Here is a 17658-nt window from a genome sequence, read left to right on the forward strand (position 1 = left end):
CCATAGACTATCATTATAGAAATTGTCGCGCGACACATGTCGTCGTGTAGACCTAGCCTTAGGCCACCTGCAAATGGATGCGGGTGAACGCACATAAGATCCGCACGAATGTCTATTGTCAATTTCCACATGGACAAAAAATATCAGCCAAGTGTATATGAGATTAGTGTCATCCCGTACACTTTGCTGGCGCTGTAATCCGCTACGTGTGCAGGTGGCCTTAAAGGGCCATGTGATGTTGTCGTTGGCTGCACGTGCTGATCCTATCCACGTAAGGCGGCCACAGAATTACAGTACAGTACATATATGTCAGCAGGCTTCTGACCCTCTAATATCTATGAAGATACCAGACCTTCTTTACCTAACCTGAATTTTTTGGGGGGGTACTAATCAGTTGGCTTCATACACTGGCTGGTTAAGGCTAGGGCTGGACGGCAACCTTGGTCACAGGACCAACAAAGGTTGTGTATGATTTTGGATTTGCAACGTCCATTGACCACATTCATTACTCGCGAAGTCTCAATGCCGCGGTCGGCATGTAACCCTAGCTGTGGTGGTCTACTGCTGGAGATGCTGAGGAATGTGGGGGAGTCCAGGGTTGTTGTAAGACTCTGAAGATACCGGCACTGTCTGGAAGGGGAAGGTACTGATGAAATTGAATGTGGCAGGTGAACAGGGAAAACGAGGTGTAGCAGCATTCTATAACGTACAGTATACAACTAATACCCCATCTAATATACAATCAGACATGAGGCGCTTAGCTAAAAAAAAATATATGTGCCCATCCACCACAGCAAGGTGACCTCAATACAGATAGAAGATACTGTGCCGTACATGGACAACCCGAATACACCTTTGTCACCTCTTTATTACATGGGGTTTTAGTTTATATATAAATCATATACTGTACATTTATAGAATGCCTGCTGTGCCACCTAATTATGACTCTGTGCCCCTGCGTATTCATCTTACCCGGCAGGATGGACTGACTAATTCTGTTCTTGCAGCATGTATCTTGAGGTGTGGCGGCCTCCATATTGGTTGCTATTGCTGACCCATCCTTTCTGCAGCCTGTTTTTAATTAGCGTGCCGTGTATAGCTGCCTGCTCCTAGAAGGGTTGCTGGCACAGAGTGATACAACAGGTCATGGCCTGCTCACTCAGAAAGATTGTAGCAGTCGCAGGGTGTATGTGGGTTCCACTCTCCTTGAATTTAATTATATGTCTATGTACGCCATAGTGATGGGTGTAGCGTTAGGTTCCGATCTGTATGGAGGTCACTGTTGTGGTGGATGGGCACAGTAGTATTTTTCACATTATAAGATGCACTCCAACCCCCCCCCACCCTCAATTGTGGAGGAAAAATAGAAGTGCGTCTTATAAAGCGAATACTAATGAGTGCTCACATTATGGAAGTGCTCATTAGTATGCAGGAGGAGCAGTGAGTGTGGCTGCACTCACCATTCCCTGGTCTTCTTCCGTGCGCTGCATATAGTGTCATGATGAAGTGCACGTAGACGTGAACTATGACCTCACGCTGTGCGATATCTGGTCGCGGGGCCGGCAGAAGACCAGGGAGTGGTGAGTACAGGAAAAGCACACCACCCGGAACAGGAGAGGTAAGTTCATTTATTTCATTTCTGATCTAAGGTCTGATGAAGACTAAGGAGGGGGGGGGGGGGGGGGGGGTCTGATACAGATTAGAGATCTGATCTGAGGTTTGATGAAGACTGAGGAGGGGTGTGGGGGGGGGGTCTGATACAGATTAGAGATCTGATCTGAGGTTTGATGAAGACTGAGGAGGGGTGGGGGGGGGTCTGATACAGATTAGAGACATGATCTGAGGTTTAATAAAGATTGGGAAAAAATAAATTCTCATTTTCCTCCTCTAAAACTTAAGTGAGTCTTATGGTCAGGTGCGTCTAAAAAAAACGAAAACTACAGTGTTTGCGAAGCACCTCATGTGTGATTGTATAGTAGATTTATATAGGGATCATATAATGTATGTTTATGGAATCCTGCTATACCTTGCTTTCCCTCCCATTATGACTGTGTGCACCTCCATCTCCATCTCACCCTGCAGGATGGACGAACTCTGTTTCTCAACCTCTTGTAAATGTTATTTCACATGTTAATTCATCAGATGGGAAAACCTTCTAGCGCTCGGTGGATAGGATGCACGCGTGTCCGCAGACAGCCTAAGTTACATCTATCCAGGACGGTCAACATCCTGTGTGGAAGCTGTAATGGCGGCCATATGGGCTGTCACCCAGAAGCAGATAGAACTAAGAGCACAGCCCTAAATGATAGATAGTATCCAGAAGGTATTGTACACGTATCTTATTGCACTAAGCCCTATATATTAAGGAATAGAGGATTGCAGCCTCGATCGCGTCTGGCTTTGCGTCTACATTTCTCAAAAATGTAGCCTTGAGTCAAGTCTCATCCATGCTGGGAGTAATCGTGGCTGGAGATATCTCAGCGGCCATTGTAGGATGTCACGTCCTGTTGTACTATGAATATAGTGTCCATTATGGAGATCTTCACTTCAGAAGCCTCTTCCGCCGGCGGTGGGGCTCACAGTTATCCAGGTTTCTGGCACCATTACCATTAGGACATTTATGGGCATCTTAAGGCTGTGCCAGCTATGGCTTTTATCGCTTTGGCAGACGGCTCTATTTCTTTAGTATTTGCCTGAGGTATTTGTTTGCATAGTAAGGTCTCTAAGTCATTGCTGGTGAGAACTGCCTCCTGTGACCTCATAAGACCATGCCTTACCGTCTTCTTTTGGAAGAATGTCTTATACTCGGTTGCCTCCGCCATATGCCGAGACAGTTCCCATCATTCACACTTCCGATGATGCCAGGCTATACAGCTCCTGCTTCTTCCCACAGCGCCTGGCTACTATTACCAGGTACAAGATGAGCAGCGCCAGCCAGTAACACCCGTAAAGGGTGGCTCCAGTCACCAGGAATAAGAGTTCCGTCTCGGTGAAGGGATCTTGACTTTGGCAGTACGATGTATACGCCAGCCCACCCAGGAGGATACAGAACCAGACTGACACTGGCACCATACCGATGAAGTTCACCACCAGCTTCTTCCTGCCGGAGGTCCCCCATCCAGACTTGTTGATCGTGAGCAAGGCGAACATTTTAGAAGGTAGCAGGCTGGTCATGTAGAGGAGAGAATACAGAGACATAAAGATCATTTCGACATTGCCACGCAAGAAGCAGGCGTAGGTGGCCTTCACGATGCCCACTAGCTGGACGGTCAAAAGAAAAAGCATTATGTTCCAGATACGGCCACGGTAAAAGAGCTGCACTACTGTAGCCACCAGAAAGAAAGGGAAAAAGCCGGTGACCACAGACTCGTAGGTCATCCAGAGGTGATGCTTGTGGAACCACAGCGCGTTGTATAACCATTCCCGAAAATAGGATTTACTCCACCGAGTCTGCTGATTCAACCAGCGCAAATACTTGGTGGGGGTCTCAGTCAGGCACTTGGAGCGCGCTGTGTACTTAGTCCTATAGCCCATGCTCAGCACTCGATTGGTGAGATGACGGTCATCTCCGAAGCTGCACTTCTGACCTAGGAAGGTCTGATGGTACCAGTCCTCCAAAAAGTACTGCAGCAGGCTGTTCCGATATATGCCCAGAGGACCACTGATGCACTGCACGCACCCAAAGTAGGATTGGCAAGCCCGTTCTACGTTAAATGCCATCCAATATCGCACGCTGCTCAAGAAGGAGATCCAGGAGTCGTACTTGTTCAGGATCTGTAGGGAGAAAGACGTTTGGAGCAGTTGAGATTAAGGGGTTGTCCAAGTTTTTAAAAAAAATCCTCCATCTGTACCTGTTGGGAAATCTATACTTACCTGCTCTGTTCCAACTCTGTGGCCCCCTGGGCTCTCTTCAATGGTCTTCCGTTCCTCGTCTTTACACTTTGGCACGGATGGGGGTCATATGTGCTGCTGCAGCCAATGCCTGGCCTCAGCGGTGACATGCTCCCAAGCGGCACGTAAACCAACAGTGATATGCGGCTAGTCATTGGCTGCAGTGGCACATGTGAACCTATCCGTGTGGAAGTTGACAGAGAGGGATTAGAAGACCAGTGAAGAGATCCAGGGAGCCATGGAGTTAGAGGGGAGCAGGTAAGAATGTATTTCTTAACAGACGGAGATTAAAGAAAAAATGTGGACAAGCCCTTTAAGGTGGGCACCAATGAAATGAAAGCGTAAAATGTGTGCGCTACCAGTACTACATTTTTAAAGATGATCTACAATCCCTATAACAGGGGTCAACAACCTCCGACACTCCAGCTGTGTGCAACTACAACTCCCATCATGCTCCATTCACTTCTATGCGAGTTTTGACAACAACCAAGCAAGTGTGCATGCTGGGAGTTGTAGTTTCATCACGGCTGGAGTGCCGAAGGTTGCTGATCCCTGCCCTATAACAAATCCTTATATAAGCAGACGACGTCATCTCACCTGCACGTCTCCTCCAACTCCACCCACTTTAGGGTCTTCTTCCAATATCCGCAGCATCTCGGCAGTGCACGCCGGGTCAAGCACCGTGTCAGAATCACAAACCTACAACCAGAAGAGAACAGGGATTTCATGTCACCAAAGGATCCTGTAGAGCACATATGTCAAACTCCTGGCCCTCAAGCTGTGGCAAAACTACAACTTCCATCATGCTCAGACAGCCTACAGCTATCTGGGCATGCTGGGAGTTGTAGTTTTGCAACAGCTGGAGGGCCAGGAGTTTGACATCCCTGCTGTAGAGTCTGCAGAGTCTGTATATGATTTCAACAGGGAGAGAGGACAAAGTGACTGCCGGACACCATTAGTGGCGGCTTATCTCTGGGAGAACAAAAGGATCGGGGGTTGAAATTCGACATTTCCAATCCTTGGGAGTGTCAGAAGCTCCGCACCCAAGACTGTCAGCCGGGCCGACAGTGGGTTCAGCGGACAATAGTCTAAGGCCTCTTGCACACGACCGTATGGCTTTTTCAGTATTTTGCGGTCTGCAAAAAACAGATCCGCATAAAATACGGATGACGTCGGTGTGCATTCCGTTTTTTGCGGAACGGAACAGCTGGCCCTTAATAGAACAGTACTATCCTTGTACGGTTGTGTGAACGAGCCTTTAAGCACATGATTTTATGTGCAAGACCACAGCAATCTGCAGGGAACCACGTGTGGTTTTGCCAAGCTGTAATTGGCCGTGAAATAGTCACATTCGGGGCGACTACACATGTAACTGAGCCGTGGGTACCGCACTGCGGTTACCACTAATTGCCAGGCCACACCTGGACCTGCCATTTGAAACATAGCTGCCGTCTTGGTGAAGCCTGGTAATTAGCAGTAACCAGGGTGTGGTACCTGCAACTCCAGCAAATACAGAGTGGTAGTGCAGGCATTAAAGGGGTCCTCTCACTTCAGCCAATGGCATTATCATGTAGGGAAAGTTACTACAAGGCACTTACTAATGTATTGTGATTCTCCATATTGCCTCCTGTGCTGGCTTCATTCATTTTTCCTTCACATTATACACGGCTCATATCCAGGGGTTACTTCGACTGGTGCAGCACAGATACGGGGTAGCCGGGACAAGAGCTGCTGCGCATGCGTGCCTATGTGCGCTTTCAAAGTCCCAGGCAGTAGAGAAGCCTGTGCCTGTTCATATAGTGTGCAAGCGCGACCACTGCTGCTGGATTGCAGGGTGGTTGACGAGCAGTGTATAATGTGATGGAAAAAGGAATCCAGCCAGCAGAGGAAGCAATATGGAGAATCACAATACATTAGTAAATGCCTTGTAGTAACTTTCCCTACATGATAAATGTAATTTGCTGAAGTGAGAGGACCCCTTTAATATAACCGTCTGAGACAGAAATATGTTGGTCTAAGGGCTCATGCACACAAACATATTTTCTTTCCGTGTCTGTTCCGTTTTTTTGGGGGACCGTATGCGGAACCACTCACTTAAATGGGTCCGCAAAAAAAACGGAAGTTACTCCGTGTGCATTCTGTTTCCGTATTTCCGCAAAAAAATAGAACATGTCCTATTATTGTCCGCATTACGGACAAGGATAGTACTGTTCTATGAAGGGCCAGCTGTTCCGTTCCGCAAAATACGGAATGCACATGGATGTCATCCGTATTTTATGCGGACCGCAAAATACATACAGTCGTGTGCATGAGCCCCGAGGCAGGAGACATCAGGCCCTTTGTAATCTGTCAGTGAAGGGCAGAAAGCAGTCGAGAGCGCAGTCTTTGGCTCATGGTCAGTATATCTTTATTTTGTCTGACAGGACTGATAACTGCGAGCTTTCGGGAAATGACCTCAGGGCCACAATACGCAGTGACTGAAGACTCAAGGGCTGGGATCCAAGTTGATCCAGCACAGATTTAAAGGGGTTCTCCAGGCTTTTAATATTGATGACCTCTCCTCAGGATAGGTCATCAATATCAGATCAGCGGGGGTCAGCTGTATGAGGAGACGGCGCGCGCAGAGTGCCTGTGCCGTCTCCCGTCTCTCTTCCTGCTCACCGCTGCTGTCTATGGCAAAGCAGCAGCGAGCAGAAAGAGAAACGGCACATGCGCACTGCGTGCACCATCTCTTCATACAGCTGATTGGACCCTCGCCGATCCTGAGGATAGGTCTTTAATATTAAAAGCCTGGAGAACCCCTTTAAAGCCCAGGATCATGCGCCATATTGTACCTGTACGGCGTGTAACCTGAAAAGGCAGTGAAATATCGCCACCAAAAATCCACATGGCGCAAGGGGTGGCCCAATTGGGATATCGACGGCATATTGCTAGGATATGCCATCAATGTCAAATAGGTGCCGACCCTTTCATATCTCCAGAGCAGGAACTACGAGGTGAACAGAGAGCAGACGCGCATGTGCGGTGCGCTCTCCATTCACCGCTATGGGAGTTCCGGATATAGCCAAGTGTTTCGGAACTCCCATAGCAGTGAATGGAGAGAAAAAACATAAATGTAAATTTTAGAAAGATTTTGCACTTTATGAATGCAATAAAAAAAAAATCAAATTTTCTTACCTGCACATAGTCCACACTATCCCCAAGAGCCCGGAACGCAGTGTACATGACTTCTCGCTTTCCTCCCCATTTCTGCATGATACAGACGTACGGGAACTTCTGCACCAGCTCCTGCACTCCCCGCTCGCCCTCCTGCCCGCCTTCTTGCGAATCATGGTAATTGTTGTCCCAGACATAGCAGCAAGTGCCCTCTGATCCCATCACCTCTCGAAAAATGTCCATCATGTACCTATCCTCCTCTGAATTCCCGTCAATCACCATGATGACTCGGAGGTGCGGGTAGGAGATCCTTCGTGCCGACTGCAGACATTTCCTCAGGTACTCTGGGTCTTCTTGGTAGGCCGCAATGCACAGGGCCACCCTGGAGGATCCCGGTAGACCCTTGCCGCCTTTTCGCATTTGTTTGTGCTCCAGATAAGCGAAAAGGCTCTGAGTGAGGAGGTGAAGTCCCAAGATAGCTCCATACAGCCCAAAGGACAGGTGATGGCGGTCAGTGTGAATGAACTGGTAACCGGTCACATATGCCGCAAGTATGCCCCCCAGCACCAGCACGGCAAATAGGCTTGTGCCTAGGATTCTCAGGGCCGTCTTCAGCCGTCCAGGCATCTGTGCCACAAAAATAAAGCAGAGTCAGAAATGTAACCTATACCAAGTCAACACACGCCACTCCTCCGGTCTTCCTGCAGCGTCTGCCAAAGTGCACCTTTTCATGTGGTAATCGCCTTAATTATATATTCATTTTACTTCTGACTGTGCACAGTTCACACACACACCAAAACCCTTATTTATTGCTTATGGTGCCCCCTATGTCCTAAAGTAGAGCACACGGCTCAGCTAATCATTTTTATAGAAACTTATGGGAAATTCCCTGATGACTGAGCCGCACGGGAAAATTGCTGCCGCCATGTAACCTAACATTAGCAGTCAGGCAGAGACCTGTCCTCCCGCAGTCATGCCTCTAATCATGGGTGGTTATCAGGCGATTTAGGTCAAATTAACTTTAGAAAAGTCCGTTTACAGAAGACACCAATTGCTATCTCACTAGACCAAGTCAAAACTAAATCACAAGTAGAACTACAAGGTCAAGCATCATCCTTCTGTAGTGTACGGGGACTGTAATGCCCGTCACTACCAAAGTGTCACTTGGTGTGCTGTCGTCCCTCCTTAATCATGGGGAAGTTGGTATATGTCATCTTTATAAATTGTCATGTAATGTAATGCTATGTGTTTCCCTGTTACTATGACACTTGCATGTACAGGCCTGCTAGGGGTGTCATTCCAGCTTCTAGTCACTAGAGGGAGCTAGAGAGCCCTAGTTTATATAAGGCCCAGTCAGGGAAGGGAGAGGGAGTCTAGTCTAAGTTTCTGTCTAAAGCTGCAGCCTGTAGTCTGAAGCTGGAGCTTAGACTATGTCCGAGACAAGTCCAGGCCTGAAGCCTGCGGACCAGGAGAGGGTATTGCAGTCCCTGTAACCGGGTTCCAAATCCAAGGAGAAGGTTCCCCTCCTGAATATATACATATATGCAGAAGCAGGAAGACCACTGTTCAGAAGCTTCTAGAGTCTGAGGAAGCAGAGAGAGAGAGACAGAGGCAAAGTCAAGAAAAGCAAGAGGTACTCAAGATAACAGAGGAGGTACTTTATAAAGAGAAAACCAAGGATATAAGCCAGAACTAGGTTATTGGGCCTTGGAGAAGATTTGCTATGTTCCAGGATCAGTCAGAGATAGAGTGCAAGCTCCTGTACTGCAAGTCCTGTGTGTTTAACACTCTGTAGTCACCTTGCTCAATCTGTATTGCCTGCATCGACCGTATTGAAAAATCAACTGTATGCAAAGGAACTGTGCTTCCATTAATGTCTCTATATGGAAACTACTAAAGTTGGAGTTTTGTTTTAACATCACGTGGTTCCTCAGTTATTCCTGCTATCAGCAAACGGCGTGCCACCGTTTAATTGGCACTGGCGTCACGAACATTTTCTACCATCACCTGCCCTTGCAGAGAGTCAGCCGTCTCAGGTTAGTGTCTATTGCACTACTACACCCAGAAACTCTATTAAACACAACTTGAGTACGCTGCACTTCGACCTCTGGCCATCACTGGCTGCCTATAGGTAGCTGACTGCATGCCGCTGTACATTGAACTCAATAGTATATAGAAAGCCCTGCCCTAATGAAGGGAGCCAGATCTCTATGGTGAGAATTTATTATAGGGGTATTCCAGTGGATAGGGGATACCTAAATGACAGGTGGGGGGCCGACCGCTGAGAATGGGGGCGTGTCCCCTCACCCCGCCATGATGGAGCAGCAGGCCAAGCAGGCACCCTGCCGGTCCATTCATTCTCAATGACAGGGATCAGCAACCTTCGGCACCCCAGGTGTGGTGAAACTACGACTCCCAGGATGTACACTTGCTTGGCTATTCTCAGAACTCCCATAGAAGTGAATGGAGCATGCTGGGGATTGTAGTTTCACAACAGCCGGAGTGACAGAGGTTGCTGACCCCCGCTCTATGAGATAGCCGAGAACTGTACTTGCCTGTCTCCAGCAGTCTCATGGGGTGGGAATGGAACGGCAGAGCACAAGCTTCACCTGTCCGTCCATTAGGACAGAGGCACGAACCCCTATTCTTGGGATTGGTTGGAAGCCTAGTGGTCGGATCCCCACCAATCAGTTAGTTATCCCCTATCCAGTTAATGGGGTATAACTTTTAGTTACCGGAATACCCCTTTAAAGTTTCTAGGCCAGTTTTCTGCCTGGGAAATTATTGGAAGTGACTGGCGAATCAAATACCAAATTCCCCCCCTGTGAAGGGAATTTATTAAGAAATTAAAGGGGGTTTTCCAGCAGTTCGATATTGATGACCTATCCCCGGGATAGGTCATCAATATGAGATTGGTGGGTGTCCAACACCCAGCACCCCCGCTGCCACAGCTGTTTGAAGGGGCTGCGCTACTCCTCACAGCTTATCAAGCTATGTACCGAGGCTCATGCACACAACTGTATCGGTTTTGCGGTCTGCAATCGACGGATCCGCAAAATACGCATACTGGCTGTGTGCATTGCGCAATTTAATACTAGAAGTGACTATTTTTGCGTGCAGAACGGACAAGAACTGAACATGTTCTATAAGTTGTGGAACAGTCACACGGATGCGGACCTCCGCGTGCTGTCCACGTTTTTTTGTAGACCCATAGAAATAAATAGGTCCATGTGCAATCCACAAAAAATGCTGATCGGGTACGGACCAAAAGTACAGTCGTGTGCATGAGGCCTAATTTGAAGGTTCTGCGCACACGCCTAGGCCATGTGACCCATGAACGGGACATCACGGACCCAGTAAGAGGCTGCAGCACCTCTTCAAACAGCTGATCGGCAGGGGTACCAAGAGTCAGACCCTCAGCAATCAGATACTGATGTCCTAAGATTAAAGGGCTTATCCAGGAAATGATAATGATGACCTATTCACAGGATAGGCCTTCATTATCACACTGGCGGGAGTCCGAGTCCCGGCACCCCTGGTGAGTGCCGCGGGCTCCTAGCTGCTCACCAAGCACAGCATTCACTCCATGCGACTGATGTACGTGATGTCACATGTCCTAGAAAGACGCCGCGGCACTCAAGGACCTTATCTAACAGCTCCTGGGAGTCGGACCCCCGCCGATCTCATATTGATGAATTATCCTAAGGATTGGTCATCAATATTATTTCCAGGATAACCCCTTTAGGGTCCATTCACACGTCCGTGTGTGTGGATCCGCAAAACACGAACATCGGCGATGGGCGTTCCGCATTTTGCGGACCGCACATCGCTGGCACTTAATTGGTCATCAATATTATTTCCAGGATAACCCCTTTAGGGTCCATTCACACGTCCGTGTGTGTGGATCCGCAAAACACGAACATCGGCGATGGGCGTTCCGCATTTTGCGGACCGCACATCGCTGGCACTCCACAACTGCGAACAAGAATAGGACATGTTCTATATTTTTCGGGATCGGAATTGCGGACCCGGAAGTGTGCGGATCCGCAATTCCGGATCCGGGCAGCACATCGTGCTGCCCCATAGAAATGAATGGGTCCGCAATTCCGTTGCGGACGTTTAAATGGACCCTTAAACTCCAGGAGAACCCTTCTAACATGCACCGAATGTTGGCCCTAAAATCGACATGTTTTAAAGGGGCCCATACAGGAGCAGTTCCCTAACGTCTGAGTGTCTTGTGTGGTCGGACTCTTTGCAGTGCTCATCATAGTCATCTGTTGGGGACATTTCCTGCCGTACACCTCTGATGAATAACATTATATAGGCATACAGGGGCATATGTCACCCAGTGAACTACGCGGAATATCCGTTTTTTTTTACTGAATGCCTCTATTTTATTTCTACTGCACTATACTGTTGTACCGTTTTAGCCTCTGTGTGGTAAATGGAGGCCTATGGACACGTTTGCCGTGTGCCCCCGAAGCCTCCCTGGTGCGTACTGCAAAAACGCAATGTGACAGCCGCCTTACTTTGGCTCTGTTTTGTTCTTTAGGAGTCTTGAAGTCAGATCTGAAGCCACTTCTGAGGAGGTCATACATATCGGGGTCATTAAGCAGTCAGATCCTTTCCCATTAATGGAAGAAAGAAAAAAGAGTCTTGTGGAATAGTCTGATAGTCTTACTAATTACCGGGCCTTGAGGAGGTAATGAAGAAGAGGAGGAAATGAAAAGGCTACCTGTAAGGGAACGTCCTAAGGAACAAAGAGACTTCAAAAGCCTGGTATGACGGGGAGGGGGGCACGGAGGGATCCTAATGACAGGTTAGATTTGAGGGAGTCTCCAGCTTGTCTTTAAATTGGACTTCTAAAGTGAGGATCAGGAGCTGCAAAGCCTAAAATTCGTGGTGATCTTTGTGTGATCTGTGATTTGATTCTGCAGGGTGCAACAAACAGGGACACGGTCACCCCTATAGTCCAGAAATAGAGAGGCGCTATTTAAAGGGCTACTCCAGAAGTTTATTGAAAAAAGCACTTTTACTATATTTTCATTTACACATATGCGTTCCTTGTCCATTTGTAGCCACGGTGCCCACAGTTGCCAACAGTCCCAAATTTGCAGGGACTATCCGTAACTTTCAGAGACGCGGCAAATTTGGGCCATTCCGGGCCACATGGACTTTTGTAAGCCAAGTCTGTAAGTGGGTGGTCCTGGGCAGGTTTGGGGGGCTTACATATTTTGAATTTACCAACTACAATGCTGGTTAGTATGGGTGCCTGACAAAATATTGTAAAATATGAGCACATAAGGGGTAATATATAATATATAAAACTGTCTGAAATATAAACTTTAAAGGGGTCCTCTCACTTCAGCAAATGACATTTATCATTTAGAGAAAGTTAATACAAGGCACGTACTAATGTATTGTGATTGTCCCTATTGCTTCCTTTGCTGGCTGGATTCCATGCTGCTCGTTTCCATGGTTACAGACCACCCTGCAATCCATCAGTGGTGGCCGTGCTTTCACACTATAGAAAATAGCGTCAACCTCTCTGGTGGCCGAGACCATGGGGGAGCACATAGGCTGGTGCTTTTTCCGATATTGAGCAAGCATGACCACCAGGGTGGTCTGTAACCATGGAAACCAGCAGTGTATAATGTGATTGAAAAATGAATCCAGTCAGCAAAGTAAGCAATATGGACAATCACAATACATTAGTAAGTGCCTTGTATTAACTTTCTCTACATGATAAATGCCACTTACTGAAGTGAGGCAACCATTTTAAGTGCGTTGTCAATCAGTATATAATTAAAGTTTGTTGAAGAGAACAGAGGCAGATTGATGAAACTGACTAAAGGAAAATCTGTCTTTGTTGCCTATAGCAGCCAATCACAGCGGAGCTTTATATTCTTATAATGCTCTTGAAAAATGAAAGCTGCGCTGTGATTGGTTGCTATGGGCAACACAGACAGCTTTTCTTTTAGTCAGTGTCAGAAATGTGTTCAATAAACTTGATATACCGTATTCATGGACAACCTTTTTTAAGGAATGTTTTATGATGATGGCAGTGCAGGTGCCATGGCCATCACCCGCCATACGTTGACATTTACATATCTGTCAAAATAATGGCAAACGATGAAATACACAGACAGACCTTCTTTTCTCTAAAGGTGTTTTCCGAGATATTTTAACCGATGACCTATCCTCTTGATGTGATCAGTGGGGGTCTGACTCCCGGAACCCCAGCCCCCCCCTTCCCCCCACCCGATCAGCTGTTTGGGAAGGCACTGGTGCTCGCAGTGGCAACGCAGCCTTCTCACTGCGTTACGGACATCGGTCACGTGGCCTAGACGCAGCTCAGCTCCATAGAAGTGAATGGGGCTGACCGCGATACCAAGCACAGCCGCTATAGAATGTACTGCACTGTACTTGGTAAGCAGAAAGACGACCGCGACGCTACTGTGAGCACCGGTGCCTTCCCAAACAGTTAATTGCGGGAGTCCCGGGTGTCAGACCGCCACCGATCAGTTAAAATATCTTGGAAAACCCCTTTAATATAAAGTGTATTGACTGCTTTAGTTCTTTGTTGGTTAAGGGTCCATTCACACGTCCGTATTTATGGCTCCGCATCAGTTCCGCAATTTTGGGGAACGGGTGCGGACGGACCCTTTCATTTCAATGGGTCCGCAAATGATGCTGACAGCACACTGTGAGGTGTCCTGATCCGTAGTTCCGTTCCGCGACCCCGCAAAAAAGATAGAGCTTGTCCTATTATTGTCGCAATCATGGACAAGAATAGGCATTTCTATCATAGGGCGTCCATGTGCGGTCCGCAAAACACTTATGGACGTCTGAATGGACCCTCAATCTAATTCAGGGAAAGCTGGGTGACAATCAGTGGGTCTGCCATTAAAGCTCCCTCTGGGGTTACAGTGATATATATGCTTCCATATATGTGCTATTCAGAAGCTTGGAAAACCTGGGTACTTATGGTTGTGGCCATACTGGTTGTCACCCAGCTTTTCCAGCTCAGATACAGCTTACAACCTTCTGTCCTTGTAGCAAAGCTCAGATAGGAGCATCATACTAGAAAATCTCTAATTATGCAGTGAAGGTGACGGAGAAAACCCCAGTGTCACCATAAGGTACACAGACTGGGAATTCACACTGTCTTAAAGGGAACCTATCATGTTGTACATGGTGTTTGAGCTGAAGGCAGCAGGTTATAGAGCAGGAGGAGCTGAGCAGATTGATATATAGTTCTATGGGAGAAGATTCAGTAAAACGTGTATTTTATTCATTTATATTCCTGCTCATTTTGGGCTTTCAGGTCCAGGAGGCGGTCCTATCAGTGACTGACAGCTATCTCTGTATACACAGTCATAGAGGGCAGGATGTCAATCACTGATAGGACCGCCTCCTGGACTTCAAAGCCCAAAATGAGCAGGAATATAAATGAATAAAAGGCAAGTTATACTGAATCTTCTCCCATTAAATGATATATCAACCTGCTCAGCTCCTCCTGCTCTATAACATGCTGCCTGTAGCGTACAATGCTTTTTCCTAGTGAAAGGTTCCCTTTAACCAAAGGTGCAACTATAGGCAAAAGACACCGCTAGGGGAATGGCGGTATAAAAGGCAAATATATAATCTGTATAATCATATCATATCTGTAACATCACCACAAACACTGTGCTGCCTTTGGGTCCCGGTTGAGTAGAACAGACCTCAGAATGGGTTATCTCTTTAATATAATGTACCCTGAAATGTTACTATGAAGCCCAGCTGTTTTGATCTGGTCTTCTACGTCAATGGTAATAATGGACCCTCTACTGACAATCTGTACAACTTTCCAAAACTATATTTACAGTTCCCGATATCAATGTGGGTCCCATTTAAAGTCCCCCTAAAGTCTACCATAAGTAAATGCTGGAACCTATAGTTCTATAACAGCCGGGTTTTAGGTTATATATCGGAGGTATATATTGTATTTGATACTAGAAACTAGTATGCATAGTGGGGGAGGGGGCAATGAGCATTGCTTCTCTACGAGGACATGGGGCAAGGGGTTTTCTACGCATACACTGTAGCTGCATGGTCCCAGCCCTGTACTTAGTGGCTGCTGTCCAGCGCACAATGCACAATGCAGAACAGCAGGGAACACACTGCAAGGTCTATGTCTGTGAATGGATACAGACGGGCAGCTACGGTAGATCCCATGTGCATTCAGCAGGGAGCCCATTCATAATACTGTAGCCCATGCACTGAGACGCTCACCTTGTATCTGTCCCTATGTGGATTATTCCTGTTATTCCTTACTTGCAGGGTCTTCTTTCTTCCAGGAGAAGACAATAAAAGTCTGTGAGGGTGTTCTATGGCTTTCCTCTTCATGCATCCTGGATCTCCTCTCTTACCACTAGTGGACCTTCATGCATTCATGTCACCTCTGCCCTACTGCAGCTCCAGCAGTCTCTCAGCACTTCATACACTGCAGTGCTCTTTTCATAGGATTCTACTCAATTCTTTGCATTTCCTCCCCTGCACTCACTGCAATCTATGTGGTACACTCAGCCCTATATACTGCACTCTTCTATCCTCCTCTGCACTCACCTCTCCTCTCCTGTGCTTTTTTCTTCCCCCTTCCTTTCATCAGCAGGTTGCTTTAACCTCCAGCCTCCCACTCCCACTTCCAGCCCACCACCTACAGAACAGTCAGAGACCTCCCTTACAACTCCCCCCCCCCCCCCCCCCTTTCCATCTTATCTTTTTGTAACTCACCCCACCTTATGATCAGGCACCTCCTTTTCTCAGCCCATGTGCTCTGCTGGGTGTAGGAGCTGCTGTGGTAGTAGTGCACACCTCTTCTCCATGTGATGCCTCTGGTCTAGGAGCTGTAGTGATTTGCACACCTAGTCTACATGTGATGCTTCAGGTCTAGGGGCTGTAGTCCTGTGCACACCTCTTCTCCATGTGGTGGTCTGGTCTAGGCTCTGCAGTCCTGTGCACACCTCTTCTCCATGTGATCTACCTGGTCTAGGGACCCTAGTCCTGTGCACACCTCTTCTACATGTGATGCTTCTGGTCTAAGGAATGTAGTCCTGTGCACACCTCTTCTCAATGTGATGCCTCTGGTCTAGGGGCTGTAGTCCTGTGCACACCTCTTCTACATGTGATGCTTCTGGTCTAGGGAATGTAGTCCTGTGCACACCTCCTCCTCATGTGATGCTTCTGGTCTAGGGGCTGTAGTCCTGTGCACACCTCTTCTCCATATCATGCATCTGGTCTAGGGGCTGTAGTCCTGTGCACACCTCTTCTCAATGTGATGCCTCTGGTCTAGGGGCTGTAGTCCTGTGCACACCTCTTCTCCATGTGATCTACCTGGTCTAGGGACCCTAGCCCTGTGCACACCTCTTCTGCATGTGATGCATCTGGTCTAGGGAATGTAGTCCTGTGCACACCTCCTCCTCATGTGATGCTTCTGGTCTAGGGGCTGTAGTCCTGTGCACACCTCTTCTCCATATCATGCATCTGGTCTAGGGGCTGTAGTCCTGTGCACACCTCTTCTCAATTTGATGCCTCTGGTCTAGGGGCTGTAGTCCTGTGCACACCTCTTCTCAATTTGATGCCTCTGGTCTAGGGGCTGTAGTCCTGTGCACACCTCTTCTCCATATCATGCATCTGGTCTAGGGGCTGTAGTCCTGTGCACACCTCTTCTCAATTTGATGCCTCTGGTCTAGGGGCTGTAGTCCTGTGCACACCTCTTCTCCATGTGATGTATCTGGTCTAGGGGCTGTAGTCCTGTGCACACCTCTTCTCCATGTGATCTACCTGATTTAGGGGCTGTAGTCCTGTGCACACCTCTTCTCCATGTGATGTATCTGGTCTAGGGACCCTAGTCCTGTGCACACCTCTTCTCAATGTGATGCATCTGGTCTAGGAGCTGTAGTCCTGTGCACACCTTCTCCATGTGATGTATCTGGTCTAGGGACCCTAGTCCTGTGCACACCTCTTCTACATGTGATGCTTCTGGTCTAGGGAATGTAGTCCTGTGAACACCTCTTCTCCATGTGATGCTTCTGGTCTAGGGAATGTAGTCCTGTGCACACCTCTGATGGACAACCTCCTCCTCGTGTGATGCTTCTGGTCTAGGGGCTGTAGTCCTGTGCACACCTCTTCTCAATATGATGCCTCTGGTCTAGGGGCTGTAGTCCTGTGCACACCTCTTCTCCATGTGATGTATCTGGTCTAGGGACCCCAGTCCTGTGCACACCTCTTCTCCATGTGATGTATCTGGTCTAGGGACCCTAGTCCTGTGCACACCTCTTCTACATGTGATGCATCTGGTCTAGGGAATGTAGTCCTGTGCACACCTCCTCCTCATGTGATGCTTCTGGTCTAGGGGCTGTAGTCCTGTGCACACCTCTTCTCCATATCATGCATCTGGTCTAGGGGCTGTAGTCCTGTGCACACCTCTTCTCAATGTGATGCCTCTGGTCTAGGGGCTATAGTCCTGTGCACACCTCTTCTCCATGTGATGCTTCTGGTCTAGGGAATGTAGTCCTGTGCACACCTCTTCTCAATGTGATGCCTCTGGTCTAGGGGCTGTATTCCTGT

At 47.9% G+C, this 17658-nt stretch overlaps 1 protein-coding gene across 3 annotated transcripts; it reads right to left on the reverse strand.

The window, feature by feature from the left end:
- Positions 1 to 1783: 1783 nt before the first annotated feature.
- Positions 1784 to 15905, reverse strand: HAS3 (hyaluronan synthase 3). 3 transcript variants are annotated; one of them, XM_040410315.1, is made up of 4 exons: positions 15823 to 15905; positions 7069 to 7674; positions 4489 to 4590; positions 1784 to 3774 (listed from the first exon to the last, which is right to left on the reverse strand). In XM_040410315.1, the coding sequence occupies exons 2-4, from the start codon at positions 7672 to 7674 to the stop codon at positions 2845 to 2847; spliced, it is 1638 nt and encodes a 545-aa protein (XP_040266249.1). In that variant the 5' UTR covers positions 15823 to 15905; the 3' UTR covers positions 1784 to 2844. The 3 variants fall into 3 exon arrangements, with proteins under 3 accessions (XP_040266249.1, XP_040266248.1, XP_040266247.1); XM_040410314.1 differs by having other exon boundaries at positions 15828 to 15902; XM_040410313.1 differs by lacking the exon at positions 15823 to 15905 and adding an exon at positions 15322 to 15654.
- Between the last annotated feature and the right edge of the window lie 1753 nt (positions 15906 to 17658).

Source organism: Bufo bufo, chromosome 10 (genome assembly GCF_905171765.1).
Source record: "Bufo bufo chromosome 10, aBufBuf1.1, whole genome shotgun sequence".
In the NCBI taxonomy this organism is placed as follows: domain Eukaryota; kingdom Metazoa; phylum Chordata; class Amphibia; order Anura; family Bufonidae; genus Bufo; species Bufo bufo.